This window comes from Natator depressus, chromosome 14 (assembly GCF_965152275.1).
Source record: "Natator depressus isolate rNatDep1 chromosome 14, rNatDep2.hap1, whole genome shotgun sequence".
Taxonomy (NCBI): Eukaryota; Metazoa; Chordata; order Testudines; family Cheloniidae; genus Natator; species Natator depressus.
The window spans coordinates 26,127,899-26,145,592 of NC_134247.1; the positions used below are offsets into that span (position 1 = coordinate 26,127,899).

The 17,694-nt window shown below is 46.7% G+C and overlaps 1 protein-coding gene across 1 annotated transcript in view; it reads left to right on the forward strand.

Moving 5' to 3' along the window:
• Nucleotides 1-17,694, forward strand: part of LOC141998822 (uncharacterized) — a 69,182-nt gene that overhangs the window by 49,360 nt on the left and 2,128 nt on the right. Inside the window, 7 exon segments of the mRNA XM_074971802.1 lie at nucleotides 1,161-1,550; nucleotides 4,500-4,889; nucleotides 7,839-8,228; nucleotides 11,178-11,567; nucleotides 14,517-14,906; nucleotides 15,705-16,010; nucleotides 17,363-17,497. Coding sequence (XP_074827903.1) covers nucleotides 1,161-1,550; nucleotides 4,500-4,889; nucleotides 7,839-8,228; nucleotides 11,178-11,567; nucleotides 14,517-14,906; nucleotides 15,705-16,010; nucleotides 17,363-17,497 — 2,391 coding nt within the window.

Consider the following 17,694-nt stretch of genomic DNA (forward strand, 5'->3'; position numbering starts at 1 on the left):
GCGCCTGTGCAGAGCACCCACTAATTTTTCCCAGCCCCGGAGCACCCACGGAGTCGGCGCCTATGGTTTCAGAGTCAGGACATCAACCATGAGTATTTGAGTGTCCAAAGTCAGGGCAGAGTCCAAGGAGACTCTTAGCAATCTGAGGCCGATGCCTTGGATTGTCAGGCTGTTATGAGGTAAAGCAGGCATTCCTTTTCGTCCTTTGTCATAACTCAAAACTAAGGGACCATTCTTTAAAACTGAAAGACAGCAAATTTGAAGCCTATAAAAGGAAATAGTTGTTTAGTAATGTGCAGTTAGCCCGTGGAACTCATTGTCACAAGGTATCGTTGAGACCAAGATCTTAGCAGGCTTCCAAAACAAATTGGATATGTATAGAGTAACAAGAACATCCAGAGTGACAAGATTAAGGATACAAATGAAAGTGATATAAATCCTTATGATTCAGGACAGAAATCACCCTTTGAATGACAGGATTAGGCAGACATTTCCTCTGTGGGCAGGATATCCCAGAACTCCCCAATTCAGGATTTCTTTCATCTCGTTCAGAAGTATAGATACTGGTCACTGTAGGAGATAGGATACTGGTCTGTTCTGGTCTGACAGTTTCGAGAATAATGTTGCAATATCTCAAGATTTACAAGAGATAGAGTCAAATCTCTTAACCCATTACAAAGGTGCAATGCTGGCTTTTTAATTATATAACTTCCTGCCATTGCAGGGGCCTGAGGCCTTGGTGGCTTCCTGGTTTCTCCTATTCTTTGGCCGTGGCACACAATAATTTAGTCTGCTGACTGCTGGAATCTTTTAGTCTAACTAACATCATTGTACTCAATATAGGAGTATCTGGGTGAAGTTTAGTGGCCCGTGTTACATGTGAGATGAGACTGGATGATCTAACGATCCCTTCCAGCCCTAAATTCTATGAAATCTATAGAGCTCCGATATGTAGCTTTTTGAAATATCAGGCCTTCCATCCGCCACTGCTCCAGAATGCGTATTGTTTGTCCGAGGCCACAGGCCAGTGTAATTTCTGGTGAGGCCTAAAGGATGAACTTCATCCTTTGTGCCTACAACAATGGAAGTGTAAGCGCTGCTGTCCCCTAATACTAATTCCAAACTTCAGAACTCTTGATTTCACCAATTAACCCTCACAGGCCCGCATGGAGGAGCTGAGGGAGGAGTCAGAGGCTGAACGTGCCTCTCGAGCGAAAGCAGAGAAGCAGCGGGCTGATCTCTCCAGGGAACTCGAGGAGATCAGTGAGCGTCTGGAAGAAGCTGGTGGAGCCACAGCGGTTCAGATTGAGATGAACAAGAAGCGTGAGGCAGAATTCCGGAAAATGCGCCGAGACCTTGAGGAGGCCACTCTGCTGCACGAAGCCACAGCCGCCGCCCTCCGGAAGAAGCACGCGGACAGCACGGCAGAGCTTGGGGAGCAAATCGACAACCTGCAACGAGTCAAGCAGAAGCTGGAGAAGGAGAAGAGTGAACTGAAGATGGAGACTGACGACCTGGCTAGTAACGTGGAGACTGTCTCCAAAGCCAAGGTTTGGGGATTTGGGGATCAGGGCCAGGCAGGGTTTGAGGAAGGGGATGGACCGGGTTTGAGGTTTCTATGGCCACTCCATCATGGCTATGCTAAGGTGGTGGTGGCAGGCCTCACAGAGGCCTCTGCTTGGGTGGGTAGGGGCTGAATTGTTTCGCCTCTGGGGTGAACCCTGGCCCACTTGTTGTTAGGGACTCCTAATCTCGGGCTTGGTGCTCCAGGATGCCCAGAGGGGTGGGGTGGCCCTTGAGAGCCACGCAGATGGGTCTTGGGAGGAGCTCATGTGAATCCTATCTCAAGCGGGCATGAGGACATGGAGGTCTCTGCTGGGGATGTGTCCAGGCCCTTGGGTGGGGGCTGCTCATCCGGAGTGGCTGGGCTTGGCCTTTGCATCCACAAAAACAACAAGGAGTCCGGTGGCACCTTAAAGACTAACAGGTTTATTTGAGCATAGGCTTTTGTGGGTAAAAACCTCACTTGCATCTGAAGAAGTGAAGTTCTTACCCACAAATGCTTATGCTCAAATAAATCTGTTAGTCGTTAAGGTGCCACCGGACTCCTTGTTGTTTTTGTATATACAGTGATATTCTCCTGTGCATATGTACAGTTCTGAATGTCCAGAAATAAAGTTAAAATAAAAAGTAATTTCCAGACAGCAAACTTTGTTAAGATATGATCAGGGTTGGAAATGTACATCCCTCAGAGAAAATAAACAATGTTAGAACATTGCAGTTTTGGGGGGAAATGCCATTGAAAATCAGAAAAATTGGGGTTTAGTTTCCACAAAGTACCTTAACTCTGTCCTAATGTCCCACAAAAATGTGAACCATCCTGGTAATGAAGCAATGGAGCTGGCTTGTCAGGGAGAATTTCATTTCCAAATTTTTTTCTTCTGGAAACACCAACTTTCTCCTGAGGGCCTTTAAAGTTCAAAGTAAAATAAACTTCTTTCTTTTCTGTATCTCTCCACCTGTAAAGCTACTTTAGTACCACATGTCCAAACATACAGGTAATTTAAAGGATGAAAAATTGCAAAAAAAATACAGTTTAGAAACCTTTAAAAATTGCTTTAAAGGCTTTTCCATTATCACGATGTAGTAGGGACTAAACACCACAGCTTCTGCAAAGGAAAATTATGACTCACTCATCCATAAGCATTATTTACAAATGTCAAACGAGTAGAAGAAAATTGGTTGACATGATTTATTTGGACTTTCAAAAAGGCTTTGACAAAGTCCTTCTGAAGAGACTGTTATGGAACTGAAGCAGCCATGTGGCAAGAGGGAAAGTACTGGCACGGACCAGAAACCGGCAGGGGGGCAGAAAACAAAAAATAGGAATACTGCTTGGTTTTCATCACGAAAGGCGACCAGTAGGACCCCCATGGTTCCATGACTAGGACTGTGTTGTTTATAAATGATCTCCAAAAGGGGATGAGCATCAAGGCAGCAACATCTGCAGGTAATATAAAATTATTTGGGTTAGTCAAGGCTGGAGAAGCCTGTGAGGAGATTCACTGTTCAATGATCAACAATGGTCAACACAATGGTCAAAACAATGACAGATGAACTTCAGTGCTGACAAATGCCAGGTAATGCAAATTGGAGGGAATAATTTGAACCACTTGTGTAGCTTACCAGGCTCAAAGTGAATTGTAACAACTCAGGGAAGAGATCTGGGCATCACTGTGGATGGCTCAGTGATGACCTCTGCCGTGTGCCATGGTGGTTAACAAAACAAATGAAATGTCGGGATGTATAAGAAACAGGATGCAAAATAACACTGAAAATATTCTAACGGCATTACATAAATCAACTATTTGACCTCCTCTGGAATAGTGTGTGAAGTTCTGGCCATCTAAACCATACAGCAGAAATAGAGACAGTTCAGAGATAGGTGTTGGAAATTGTTAGAGACAAGGAAAGACCGTCGTATGAAGAAATACAAAATAATGAATGGCACAGAGAAGGTAAAGCAGGCATTCCTTTTCATCCTTTGTCATAACTCAAAACTAAGGGACCATTCTTTAAAACTGAAAGACAGCAAATTTGAAGCCTATAAAAGGAAATAGTTGTTAAGTAATGTGCAGTTAGCCCGTGGAACTCATTGTCACAAGGTATCGTTGAGACCAAGATCTTAGCAGGCTTCCAAAACAAATTGGATATTTATAGAGTAACAAGAACATCCAGAGTGACAAGATTAAGGATACAAATGAAAGTGATATAAATCCTTATGATTCAGGACAGAAATCACCCTTTGAATGACAGGATTAGGCAGACATTTCCTCTGTGGGCAGGATATCCCAGAACTCCCCAATTCAGGATTTCTTTCATCTCGTTCAGAAGTATAGATACTGGTCACTGTAGGAGATAGGATACTGGTCTGTTCTGGTCTGACAGTTTCGAGAATAATGTTGCAATATCTCAAGATTTACAAGAGATAGAGTCAAATCTCTTAACCCATTACAAAGGTGCAATGCTGGCTTTTTAATTATATAACTTCCTGCCATTGCAGGGGCCTGAGGCCTTGGTGGCTTCCTGGTTTCTCCTATTCTTTGGCCGTGGCACACAATAATTTAGTCTGCTGACTGCTGGAATCTTTTAGTCTAACTAACATCATTGTACTCAATATAGGAGTATCTGGGTGAAGTTTAGTGGCCCGTGTTACATGTGAGATGAGACTGGATGATCTAACGATCCCTTCCAGCCCTAAATTCTATGAAATCTATAGAGCTCCGATATGTAGCTTTTTGAAATATCAGGCCTTCCATCCGCCACTGCTCCAGAATGCGTATTGTTTGTCCGAGGCCACAGGCCAGTGTAATTTCTGGTGAGGCCTAAAGGATGAACTTCATCCTTTGTGCCTACAACAATGGAAGTGTAAGCGCTGCTGTCCCCTAATACTAATTCCAAACTTCAGAACTCTTGATTTCACCAATTAACCCTCACAGGCCCGCATGGAGGAGCTGAGGGAGGAGTCAGAGGCTGAACGTGCCTCTCGAGCGAAAGCAGAGAAGCAGCGGGCTGATCTCTCCAGGGAACTCGAGGAGATCAGTGAGCGTCTGGAAGAAGCTGGTGGAGCCACAGCGGTTCAGATTGAGATGAACAAGAAGCGTGAGGCAGAATTCCGGAAAATGCGCCGAGACCTTGAGGAGGCCACTCTGCTGCACGAAGCCACAGCCGCCGCCCTCCGGAAGAAGCACGCGGACAGCACGGCAGAGCTTGGGGAGCAAATCGACAACCTGCAACGAGTCAAGCAGAAGCTGGAGAAGGAGAAGAGTGAACTGAAGATGGAGACTGACGACCTGGCTAGTAACGTGGAGACTGTCTCCAAAGCCAAGGTTTGGGGATTTGGGGATCAGGGCCAGGCAGGGTTTGAGGAAGGGGATGGACCGGGTTTGAGGTTTCTATGGCCACTCCATCATGGCTATGCTAAGGTGGTGGTGGCAGGCCTCACAGAGGCCTCTGCTTGGGTGGGTAGGGGCTGAATTGTTTCGCCTCTGGGGTGAACCCTGGCCCACTTGTTGTTAGGGACTCCTAATCTCGGGCTTGGTGCTCCAGGATGCCCAGAGGGGTGGGGTGGCCCTTGAGAGCCACGCAGATGGGTCTTGGGAGGAGCTCATGTGAATCCTATCTCAAGCGGGCATGAGGACATGGAGGTCTCTGCTGGGGATGTGTCCAGGCCCTTGGGTGGGGGCTGCTCATCCGGAGTGGCTGGGCTTGGCCTTTGCATCCACAAAAACAACAAGGAGTCCGGTGGCACCTTAAAGACTAACAGGTTTATTTGAGCATAGGCTTTTGTGGGTAAAAACCTCACTTGCATCTGAAGAAGTGAAGTTCTTACCCACAAATGCTTATGCTCAAATAAATCTGTTAGTCGTTAAGGTGCCACCGGACTCCTTGTTGTTTTTGTATATACAGTGATATTCTCCTGTGCATATGTACAGTTCTGAATGTCCAGAAATAAAGTTAAAATAAAAAGTAATTTCCAGACAGCAAACTTTGTTAAGATATGATCAGGGTTGGAAATGTACATCCCTCAGAGAAAATAAACAATGTTAGAACATTGCAGTTTTGGGGGGAAATGCCATTGAAAATCAGAAAAATTGGGGTTTAGTTTCCACAAAGTACCTTAACTCTGTCCTAATGTCCCACAAAAATGTGAACCATCCTGGTAATGAAGCAATGGAGCTGGCTTGTCAGGGAGAATTTCATTTCCAAATTTTTTTCTTCTGGAAACACCAACTTTCTCCTGAGGGCCTTTAAAGTTCAAAGTAAAATAAACTTCTTTCTTTTCTGTATCTCTCCACCTGTAAAGCTACTTTAGTACCACATGTCCAAACATACAGGTAATTTAAAGGATGAAAAATTGCAAAAAAAATACAGTTTAGAAACCTTTAAAAATTGCTTTAAAGGCTTTTCCATTATCACGATGTAGTAGGGACTAAACACCACAGCTTCTGCAAAGGAAAATTATGACTCACTCATCCATAAGCATTATTTACAAATGTCAAACGAGTAGAAGAAAATTGGTTGACATGATTTATTTGGACTTTCAAAAAGGCTTTGACAAAGTCCTTCTGAAGAGACTGTTATGGAACTGAAGCAGCCATGTGGCAAGAGGGAAAGTACTGGCACGGACCAGAAACCGGCAGGGGGGCAGAAAACAAAAAATAGGAATACTGCTTGGTTTTCATCACGAAAGGCGACCAGTAGGACCCCCATGGTTCCATGACTAGGACTGTGTTGTTTATAAATGATCTCCAAAAGGGGATGAGCATCAAGGCAGCAACATCTGCAGGTAATATAAAATTATTTGGGTTAGTCAAGGCTGGAGAAGCCTGTGAGGAGATTCACTGTTCAATGATCAACAATGGTCAACACAATGGTCAAAACAATGACAGATGAACTTCAGTGCTGACAAATGCCAGGTAATGCAAATTGGAGGGAATAATTTGAACCACTTGTGTAGCTTACCAGGCTCAAAGTGAATTGTAACAACTCAGGGAAGAGATCTGGGCATCACTGTGGATGGCTCAGTGATGACCTCTGCCGTGTGCCATGGTGGTTAACAAAACAAATGAAATGTCGGGATGTATAAGAAACAGGATGCAAAATAACACTGAAAATATTCTAACGGCATTACATAAATCAACTATTTGACCTCCTCTGGAATAGTGTGTGAAGTTCTGGCCATCTAAACCATACAGCAGAAATAGAGACAGTTCAGAGATAGGTGTTGGAAATTGTTAGAGACAAGGAAAGACCGTCGTATGAAGAAATACAAAATAATGAATGGCACAGAGAAGGTAAAGCAGGCATTCCTTTTCATCCTTTGTCATAACTCAAAACTAAGGGACCATTCTTTAAAACTGAAAGACAGCAAATTTGAAGCCTATAAAAGGAAATAGTTGTTAAGTAATGTGCAGTTAGCCCGTGGAACTCATTGTCACAAGGTATCGTTGAGACCAAGATCTTAGCAGGCTTCCAAAACAAATTGGATATTTATAGAGTAACAAGAACATCCAGAGTGACAAGATTAAGGATACAAATGAAAGTGATATAAATCCTTATGATTCAGGACAGAAATCACCCTTTGAATGACAGGATTAGGCAGACATTTCCTCTGTGGGCAGGATATCCCAGAACTCCCCAATTCAGGATTTCTTTCATCTCGTTCAGAAGTATAGATACTGGTCACTGTAGGAGATAGGATACTGGTCTGTTCTGGTCTGACAGTTTCGAGAATAATGTTGCAATATCTCAAGATTTACAAGAGATAGAGTCAAATCTCTTAACCCATTACAAAGGTGCAATGCTGGCTTTTTAATTATATAACTTCCTGCCATTGCAGGGGCCTGAGGCCTTGGTGGCTTCCTGGTTTCTCCTATTCTTTGGCCGTGGCACACAATAATTTAGTCTGCTGACTGCTGGAATCTTTTAGTCTAACTAACATCATTGTACTCAATATAGGAGTATCTGGGTGAAGTTTAGTGGCCCGTGTTACATGTGAGATGAGACTGGATGATCTAACGATCCCTTCCAGCCCTAAATTCTATGAAATCTATAGAGCTCCGATATGTAGCTTTTTGAAATATCAGGCCTTCCATCCGCCACTGCTCCAGAATGCGTATTGTTTGTCCGAGGCCACAGGCCAGTGTAATTTCTGGTGAGGCCTAAAGGATGAACTTCATCCTTTGTGCCTACAACAATGGAAGTGTAAGCGCTGCTGTCCCCTAATACTAATTCCAAACTTCAGAACTCTTGATTTCACCAATTAACCCTCACAGGCCCGCATGGAGGAGCTGAGGGAGGAGTCAGAGGCTGAACGTGCCTCTCGAGCGAAAGCAGAGAAGCAGCGGGCTGATCTCTCCAGGGAACTCGAGGAGATCAGTGAGCGTCTGGAAGAAGCTGGTGGAGCCACAGCGGTTCAGATTGAGATGAACAAGAAGCGTGAGGCAGAATTCCGGAAAATGCGCCGAGACCTTGAGGAGGCCACTCTGCTGCACGAAGCCACAGCCGCCGCCCTCCGGAAGAAGCACGCGGACAGCACGGCAGAGCTTGGGGAGCAAATCGACAACCTGCAACGAGTCAAGCAGAAGCTGGAGAAGGAGAAGAGTGAACTGAAGATGGAGACTGACGACCTGGCTAGTAACGTGGAGACTGTCTCCAAAGCCAAGGTTTGGGGATTTGGGGATCAGGGCCAGGCAGGGTTTGAGGAAGGGGATGGACCGGGTTTGAGGTTTCTATGGCCACTCCATCATGGCTATGCTAAGGTGGTGGTGGCAGGCCTCACAGAGGCCTCTGCTTGGGTGGGTAGGGGCTGAATTGTTTCGCCTCTGGGGTGAACCCTGGCCCACTTGTTGTTAGGGACTCCTAATCTCGGGCTTGGTGCTCCAGGATGCCCAGAGGGGTGGGGTGGCCCTTGAGAGCCACGCAGATGGGTCTTGGGAGGAGCTCATGTGAATCCTATCTCAAGCGGGCATGAGGACATGGAGGTCTCTGCTGGGGATGTGTCCAGGCCCTTGGGTGGGGGCTGCTCATCCGGAGTGGCTGGGCTTGGCCTTTGCATCCACAAAAACAACAAGGAGTCCGGTGGCACCTTAAAGACTAACAGGTTTATTTGAGCATAGGCTTTTGTGGGTAAAAACCTCACTTGCATCTGAAGAAGTGAAGTTCTTACCCACAAATGCTTATGCTCAAATAAATCTGTTAGTCGTTAAGGTGCCACCGGACTCCTTGTTGTTTTTGTATATACAGTGATATTCTCCTGTGCATATGTACAGTTCTGAATGTCCAGAAATAAAGTTAAAATAAAAAGTAATTTCCAGACAGCAAACTTTGTTAAGATATGATCAGGGTTGGAAATGTACATCCCTCAGAGAAAATAAACAATGTTAGAACATTGCAGTTTTGGGGGGAAATGCCATTGAAAATCAGAAAAATTGGGGTTTAGTTTCCACAAAGTACCTTAACTCTGTCCTAATGTCCCACAAAAATGTGAACCATCCTGGTAATGAAGCAATGGAGCTGGCTTGTCAGGGAGAATTTCATTTCCAAATTTTTTTCTTCTGGAAACACCAACTTTCTCCTGAGGGCCTTTAAAGTTCAAAGTAAAATAAACTTCTTTCTTTTCTGTATCTCTCCACCTGTAAAGCTACTTTAGTACCACATGTCCAAACATACAGGTAATTTAAAGGATGAAAAATTGCAAAAAAAATACAGTTTAGAAACCTTTAAAAATTGCTTTAAAGGCTTTTCCATTATCACGATGTAGTAGGGACTAAACACCACAGCTTCTGCAAAGGAAAATTATGACTCACTCATCCATAAGCATTATTTACAAATGTCAAACGAGTAGAAGAAAATTGGTTGACATGATTTATTTGGACTTTCAAAAAGGCTTTGACAAAGTCCTTCTGAAGAGACTGTTATGGAACTGAAGCAGCCATGTGGCAAGAGGGAAAGTACTGGCACGGACCAGAAACCGGCAGGGGGGCAGAAAACAAAAAATAGGAATACTGCTTGGTTTTCATCACGAAAGGCGACCAGTAGGACCCCCATGGTTCCATGACTAGGACTGTGTTGTTTATAAATGATCTCCAAAAGGGGATGAGCATCAAGGCAGCAACATCTGCAGGTAATATAAAATTATTTGGGTTAGTCAAGGCTGGAGAAGCCTGTGAGGAGATTCACTGTTCAATGATCAACAATGGTCAACACAATGGTCAAAACAATGACAGATGAACTTCAGTGCTGACAAATGCCAGGTAATGCAAATTGGAGGGAATAATTTGAACCACTTGTGTAGCTTACCAGGCTCAAAGTGAATTGTAACAACTCAGGGAAGAGATCTGGGCATCACTGTGGATGGCTCAGTGATGACCTCTGCCGTGTGCCATGGTGGTTAACAAAACAAATGAAATGTCGGGATGTATAAGAAACAGGATGCAAAATAACACTGAAAATATTCTAACGGCATTACATAAATCAACTATTTGACCTCCTCTGGAATAGTGTGTGAAGTTCTGGCCATCTAAACCATACAGCAGAAATAGAGACAGTTCAGAGATAGGTGTTGGAAATTGTTAGAGACAAGGAAAGACCGTCGTATGAAGAAATACAAAATAATGAATGGCACAGAGAAGGTAAAGCAGGCATTCCTTTTCATCCTTTGTCATAACTCAAAACTAAGGGACCATTCTTTAAAACTGAAAGACAGCAAATTTGAAGCCTATAAAAGGAAATAGTTGTTAAGTAATGTGCAGTTAGCCCGTGGAACTCATTGTCACAAGGTATCGTTGAGACCAAGATCTTAGCAGGCTTCCAAAACAAATTGGATATTTATAGAGTAACAAGAACATCCAGAGTGACAAGATTAAGGATACAAATGAAAGTGATATAAATCCTTATGATTCAGGACAGAAATCACCCTTTGAATGACAGGATTAGGCAGACATTTCCTCTGTGGGCAGGATATCCCAGAACTCCCCAATTCAGGATTTCTTTCATCTCGTTCAGAAGTATAGATACTGGTCACTGTAGGAGATAGGATACTGGTCTGTTCTGGTCTGACAGTTTCGAGAATAATGTTGCAATATCTCAAGATTTACAAGAGATAGAGTCAAATCTCTTAACCCATTACAAAGGTGCAATGCTGGCTTTTTAATTATATAACTTCCTGCCATTGCAGGGGCCTGAGGCCTTGGTGGCTTCCTGGTTTCTCCTATTCTTTGGCCGTGGCACACAATAATTTAGTCTGCTGACTGCTGGAATCTTTTAGTCTAACTAACATCATTGTACTCAATATAGGAGTATCTGGGTGAAGTTTAGTGGCCCGTGTTACATGTGAGATGAGACTGGATGATCTAACGATCCCTTCCAGCCCTAAATTCTATGAAATCTATAGAGCTCCGATATGTAGCTTTTTGAAATATCAGGCCTTCCATCCGCCACTGCTCCAGAATGCGTATTGTTTGTCCGAGGCCACAGGCCAGTGTAATTTCTGGTGAGGCCTAAAGGATGAACTTCATCCTTTGTGCCTACAACAATGGAAGTGTAAGCGCTGCTGTCCCCTAATACTAATTCCAAACTTCAGAACTCTTGATTTCACCAATTAACCCTCACAGGCCCGCATGGAGGAGCTGAGGGAGGAGTCAGAGGCTGAACGTGCCTCTCGAGCGAAAGCAGAGAAGCAGCGGGCTGATCTCTCCAGGGAACTCGAGGAGATCAGTGAGCGTCTGGAAGAAGCTGGTGGAGCCACAGCGGTTCAGATTGAGATGAACAAGAAGCGTGAGGCAGAATTCCGGAAAATGCGCCGAGACCTTGAGGAGGCCACTCTGCTGCACGAAGCCACAGCCGCCGCCCTCCGGAAGAAGCACGCGGACAGCACGGCAGAGCTTGGGGAGCAAATCGACAACCTGCAACGAGTCAAGCAGAAGCTGGAGAAGGAGAAGAGTGAACTGAAGATGGAGACTGACGACCTGGCTAGTAACGTGGAGACTGTCTCCAAAGCCAAGGTTTGGGGATTTGGGGATCAGGGCCAGGCAGGGTTTGAGGAAGGGGATGGACCGGGTTTGAGGTTTCTATGGCCACTCCATCATGGCTATGCTAAGGTGGTGGTGGCAGGCCTCACAGAGGCCTCTGCTTGGGTGGGTAGGGGCTGAATTGTTTCGCCTCTGGGGTGAACCCTGGCCCACTTGTTGTTAGGGACTCCTAATCTCGGGCTTGGTGCTCCAGGATGCCCAGAGGGGTGGGGTGGCCCTTGAGAGCCACGCAGATGGGTCTTGGGAGGAGCTCATGTGAATCCTATCTCAAGCGGGCATGAGGACATGGAGGTCTCTGCTGGGGATGTGTCCAGGCCCTTGGGTGGGGGCTGCTCATCCGGAGTGGCTGGGCTTGGCCTTTGCATCCACAAAAACAACAAGGAGTCCGGTGGCACCTTAAAGACTAACAGGTTTATTTGAGCATAGGCTTTTGTGGGTAAAAACCTCACTTGCATCTGAAGAAGTGAAGTTCTTACCCACAAATGCTTATGCTCAAATAAATCTGTTAGTCGTTAAGGTGCCACCGGACTCCTTGTTGTTTTTGTATATACAGTGATATTCTCCTGTGCATATGTACAGTTCTGAATGTCCAGAAATAAAGTTAAAATAAAAAGTAATTTCCAGACAGCAAACTTTGTTAAGATATGATCAGGGTTGGAAATGTACATCCCTCAGAGAAAATAAACAATGTTAGAACATTGCAGTTTTGGGGGGAAATGCCATTGAAAATCAGAAAAATTGGGGTTTAGTTTCCACAAAGTACCTTAACTCTGTCCTAATGTCCCACAAAAATGTGAACCATCCTGGTAATGAAGCAATGGAGCTGGCTTGTCAGGGAGAATTTCATTTCCAAATTTTTTTCTTCTGGAAACACCAACTTTCTCCTGAGGGCCTTTAAAGTTCAAAGTAAAATAAACTTCTTTCTTTTCTGTATCTCTCCACCTGTAAAGCTACTTTAGTACCACATGTCCAAACATACAGGTAATTTAAAGGATGAAAAATTGCAAAAAAAATACAGTTTAGAAACCTTTAAAAATTGCTTTAAAGGCTTTTCCATTATCACGATGTAGTAGGGACTAAACACCACAGCTTCTGCAAAGGAAAATTATGACTCACTCATCCATAAGCATTATTTACAAATGTCAAACGAGTAGAAGAAAATTGGTTGACATGATTTATTTGGACTTTCAAAAAGGCTTTGACAAAGTCCTTCTGAAGAGACTGTTATGGAACTGAAGCAGCCATGTGGCAAGAGGGAAAGTACTGGCACGGACCAGAAACCGGCAGGGGGGCAGAAAACAAAAAATAGGAATACTGCTTGGTTTTCATCACGAAAGGCGACCAGTAGGACCCCCATGGTTCCATGACTAGGACTGTGTTGTTTATAAATGATCTCCAAAAGGGGATGAGCATCAAGGCAGCAACATCTGCAGGTAATATAAAATTATTTGGGTTAGTCAAGGCTGGAGAAGCCTGTGAGGAGATTCACTGTTCAATGATCAACAATGGTCAACACAATGGTCAAAACAATGACAGATGAACTTCAGTGCTGACAAATGCCAGGTAATGCAAATTGGAGGGAATAATTTGAACCACTTGTGTAGCTTACCAGGCTCAAAGTGAATTGTAACAACTCAGGGAAGAGATCTGGGCATCACTGTGGATGGCTCAGTGATGACCTCTGCCGTGTGCCATGGTGGTTAACAAAACAAATGAAATGTCGGGATGTATAAGAAACAGGATGCAAAATAACACTGAAAATATTCTAACGGCATTACATAAATCAACTATTTGACCTCCTCTGGAATAGTGTGTGAAGTTCTGGCCATCTAAACCATACAGCAGAAATAGAGACAGTTCAGAGATAGGTGTTGGAAATTGTTAGAGACAAGGAAAGACCGTCGTATGAAGAAATACAAAATAATGAATGGCACAGAGAAGGTAAAGCAGGCATTCCTTTTCATCCTTTGTCATAACTCAAAACTAAGGGACCATTCTTTAAAACTGAAAGACAGCAAATTTGAAGCCTATAAAAGGAAATAGTTGTTAAGTAATGTGCAGTTAGCCCGTGGAACTCATTGTCACAAGGTATCGTTGAGACCAAGATCTTAGCAGGCTTCCAAAACAAATTGGATATTTATAGAGTAACAAGAACATCCAGAGTGACAAGATTAAGGATACAAATGAAAGTGATATAAATCCTTATGATTCAGGACAGAAATCACCCTTTGAATGACAGGATTAGGCAGACATTTCCTCTGTGGGCAGGATATCCCAGAACTCCCCAATTCAGGATTTCTTTCATCTCGTTCAGAAGTATAGATACTGGTCACTGTAGGAGATAGGATACTGGTCTGTTCTGGTCTGACAGTTTCGAGAATAATGTTGCAATATCTCAAGATTTACAAGAGATAGAGTCAAATCTCTTAACCCATTACAAAGGTGCAATGCTGGCTTTTTAATTATATAACTTCCTGCCATTGCAGGGGCCTGAGGCCTTGGTGGCTTCCTGGTTTCTCCTATTCTTTGGCCGTGGCACACAATAATTTAGTCTGCTGACTGCTGGAATCTTTTAGTCTAACTAACATCATTGTACTCAATATAGGAGTATCTGGGTGAAGTTTAGTGGCCCGTGTTACATGTGAGATGAGACTGGATGATCTAACGATCCCTTCCAGCCCTAAATTCTATGAAATCTATAGAGCTCCGATATGTAGCTTTTTGAAATATCAGGCCTTCCATCCGCCACTGCTCCAGAATGCGTATTGTTTGTCCGAGGCCACAGGCCAGTGTAATTTCTGGTGAGGCCTAAAGGATGAACTTCATCCTTTGTGCCTACAACAATGGAAGTGTAAGCGCTGCTGTCCCCTAATACTAATTCCAAACTTCAGAACTCTTGATTTCACCAATTAACCCTCACAGGCCCGCATGGAGGAGCTGAGGGAGGAGTCAGAGGCTGAACGTGCCTCTCGAGCGAAAGCAGAGAAGCAGCGGGCTGATCTCTCCAGGGAACTCGAGGAGATCAGTGAGCGTCTGGAAGAAGCTGGTGGAGCCACAGCGGTTCAGATTGAGATGAACAAGAAGCGTGAGGCAGAATTCCGGAAAATGCGCCGAGACCTTGAGGAGGCCACTCTGCAGCACGAAGCCACAGCCGCCGCCCTCCGGAAGAAGCACGCGGACAGCACGGCAGAGCTTGGGGAGCAAATCGACAACCTGCAACGAGTCAAGCAGAAGCTGGAGAAGGAGAAGAGTGAACTGAAGATGGAGACTGACGACCTGGCTAGTAACGTGGAGACTGTCTCCAAAGCCAAGGTTTGGGGATTTGGGGATCAGGGCCAGGCAGGGTTTGAGGAAGGGGATGGACCGGGTTTGAAGTTTCTATGGCCATTCCATCATGGCTATGCTAAGGTGGTGGTGGCTAAGGTGGAGGCCTCTGCTTGGGTGGGTAGGGGCTGAATTGTTCCGCCTCTGGGGTGAACCCTGGCCCACTTGGTGTTAGGGACTCCTAATCTCGGGCTCGGTGCTCCAGCATGCCCAGAGGGGTGGGGTGGCCCTTGAGAGCCGAGCAGATGGATCGTGGGGGGAGCTCATGTGAATCCTATCTCAAGCGGGCATGAGGATATAGAGGTCTCTGCTGGGGATGTGTCCAGGCCCTTGGGTGGGGTCTACTCATCCGGAGTGGCTGGGCTTGGCGTTTGCTTTTTTCTGGCGTCTACTGGAACATACGTATCCTGTTCGGCTGCAGTGCGGTGGCAAAGCCTGAGTGCAAGAGGCAAATACAGCCTGAGCTGTCCCTGCCAGCACCTCGCCCCCTGCTCCCTCCCTTCCCCTGCCCTCCCCGGCTGCCGTAGAGCCACGGGCCCATCGCTGTCTTTGGCTGTAAGGTGCAAGCAGGCGTGGCACTGCATAACTGTGACTGGACCAGACCCCATCGGCCCCCATGCCCCAGAGCAGCGGCCAGAGGATTCACTTGGCGTCACCAAGTCTCCTGGCCCATCCACAGGCAGAAGAGGTGTCTTCTACCGCCTTGGCCATCAGGGCCCAGGGCTGTTATGCACATGCAGCTCTTTCCTTTGCTGTTTGCTCTCTTCACCGTCTTACTGTGCTTAGGTTCAGCAGCTGGAGAATGAGCTTGATGCTGAGCAGAAGCGAGGAATAGAGTCCATTAAAGGGGTAGGCAAATACGAAAGAAGGCTCAAGGAAATCAGTTACCAGGTACCACTGGGAACAGCAGCTTCCGTTGCACCTGCGCTGCATCCCAGGCACATCCCAGACACTGGCCTCCCCAGCCGGACCATATTGCTGTTGCATTCCCTGCAGTCTGAAGAAGACAAGAAGAAAGTTGTCCGGCTCCAGGACTTGGTAGACAAACTGCAGCTGAAAGTGAAAGCCTACAACAGACAAGCTGAGGAGGCCGTGAGTACAGAGTCCGCCAATCTGCTGAGCAAAGATTTGCAAAGCTGCCTTGGCCTCAGGACACCCAAATCCTTTCATGTGGACGGAATGGGGGCGGGGATCCAAATCCCCTGGCAGTTTTGGAAATCTCCGCCTAAGATCCCTAATTGCTCACAGACGTAGGGTGTATCTACCCGGGGAAGTGTAACTAGCTGGCAGGGCTACGACCGGCTCTAGGCACCAGCAAAGCAAGCAGGTGCTTGGGGCAGCACATTTCCAGGGGCGGCACAATCCGGCCTTCCTTTTTTTTCGGGGCAGTTGCACTCTAGGAGCTGCGCCACTTAGACGGGGCGAGGGCGCCGCGCCCCGGGCCGCAGTGGGAAGGGAAAGCCCCAGCTGTGGGATGCTGAGCTGCCAGGCCCCAGCCGCTACTTGGGGAGGAGAGGGCGAGTCCTGCCAGGGAACCGGGGCTGGGCCGCCCCATCTGCGCACTGGCTGCTGTGCTGCCTTGTGCCACCCCTTATATCAGGGCTTCTCTGCGCGGCCGGGCGGGGGAGCGGGTAAAGCCCCTGCAGGCACTGGGAGAAGGTGACATCACTCCCTCTGCTTCCAGCCCCGCCTGCGAACCCCAGCCCCACCTGAGCTTGGGGAGGCAAATTTTTTGCTTGGGGCAGCAAAAAACCTAAAGCCGGCCCGGTGTGGGGCACAGTGCTGTGCAGGGTGCTAGGAGAGCTGTGGCATTCTCTGAGGCCTGGCGCTGGGTAGGGCACGGGGTTGATTGTGCTGGAGATGGCATAGCAGGGCGCTGCTGACGCTGAGTGGGGTGGTTGCTGCTGGCACGGGGCTGGGTGTGGCGTGGCGGGGCGCTGCTGATGCTGGGTGGGGCATGATTCTGAGCATGCTGGGCCAGGTGTGGGTGCTGATTGTACGGTGCAGAATGTGAGTGCAGATGGGGTAGGCAGAGGGCTCTGGGCAGGGTGCGGGCGCTGCTAAGAATATAAGAACGGCCACACCGGGTCAGATCAAAGGTCCATCCAGCCCAGTATCTGGTCTTCTGAGAGTGGCCAATGCCAGGTGCCCCAGAGGGAATGAACAGAACAGGTAATCATGGAGTGATCCATCCCCTGTCGCCCATTCCCAGCTTCTGGCAAACAGAAGCTAAGGACACCATCCCTGATGGTGCTGGGCAGGACAGTGCGGGTACACATGGCATTAGCCGAGGGTACTTCGTGAGACATGGTGCTGACAGTGCCAGGCAGGGCGCAGGCGGTAACAGCACTGGGTAGGGCACAGACACTGATGGTGCTGGGCGGGGCCCGGGTACTCAGGACGCTGGGCAGGCATGGTGCTGACGGCACTTTTTGGCTCTACAGGAGGAGCAGGCCAGCACCCACCTGTTGCGGCGTCGCAAGGCCCAGCATGAGTTGGAGGAGGCTGAGGAACGAGCGAACATCGCTGAATCCCAGGACAACAAGCTGCGGTCCAAGAGCCGTGACATCGGAAGCAAGGTGAGCACAGGGCTCGAAATTTCTTATCCACAGTGACTTCATTCCTAAAGCACTTCAGAGTTACAGATCTCTGAAAATAAGAAAGCCCTGAGACATGCCTTCCCCCCATCCTGAGCTCACCCCTTCTCCCAGCTCAAGGTTTGTCACCTTTTCGGAGCCCCTCCAGCCCTCTCTCTCCTGCACGTCCTGCTACGTGG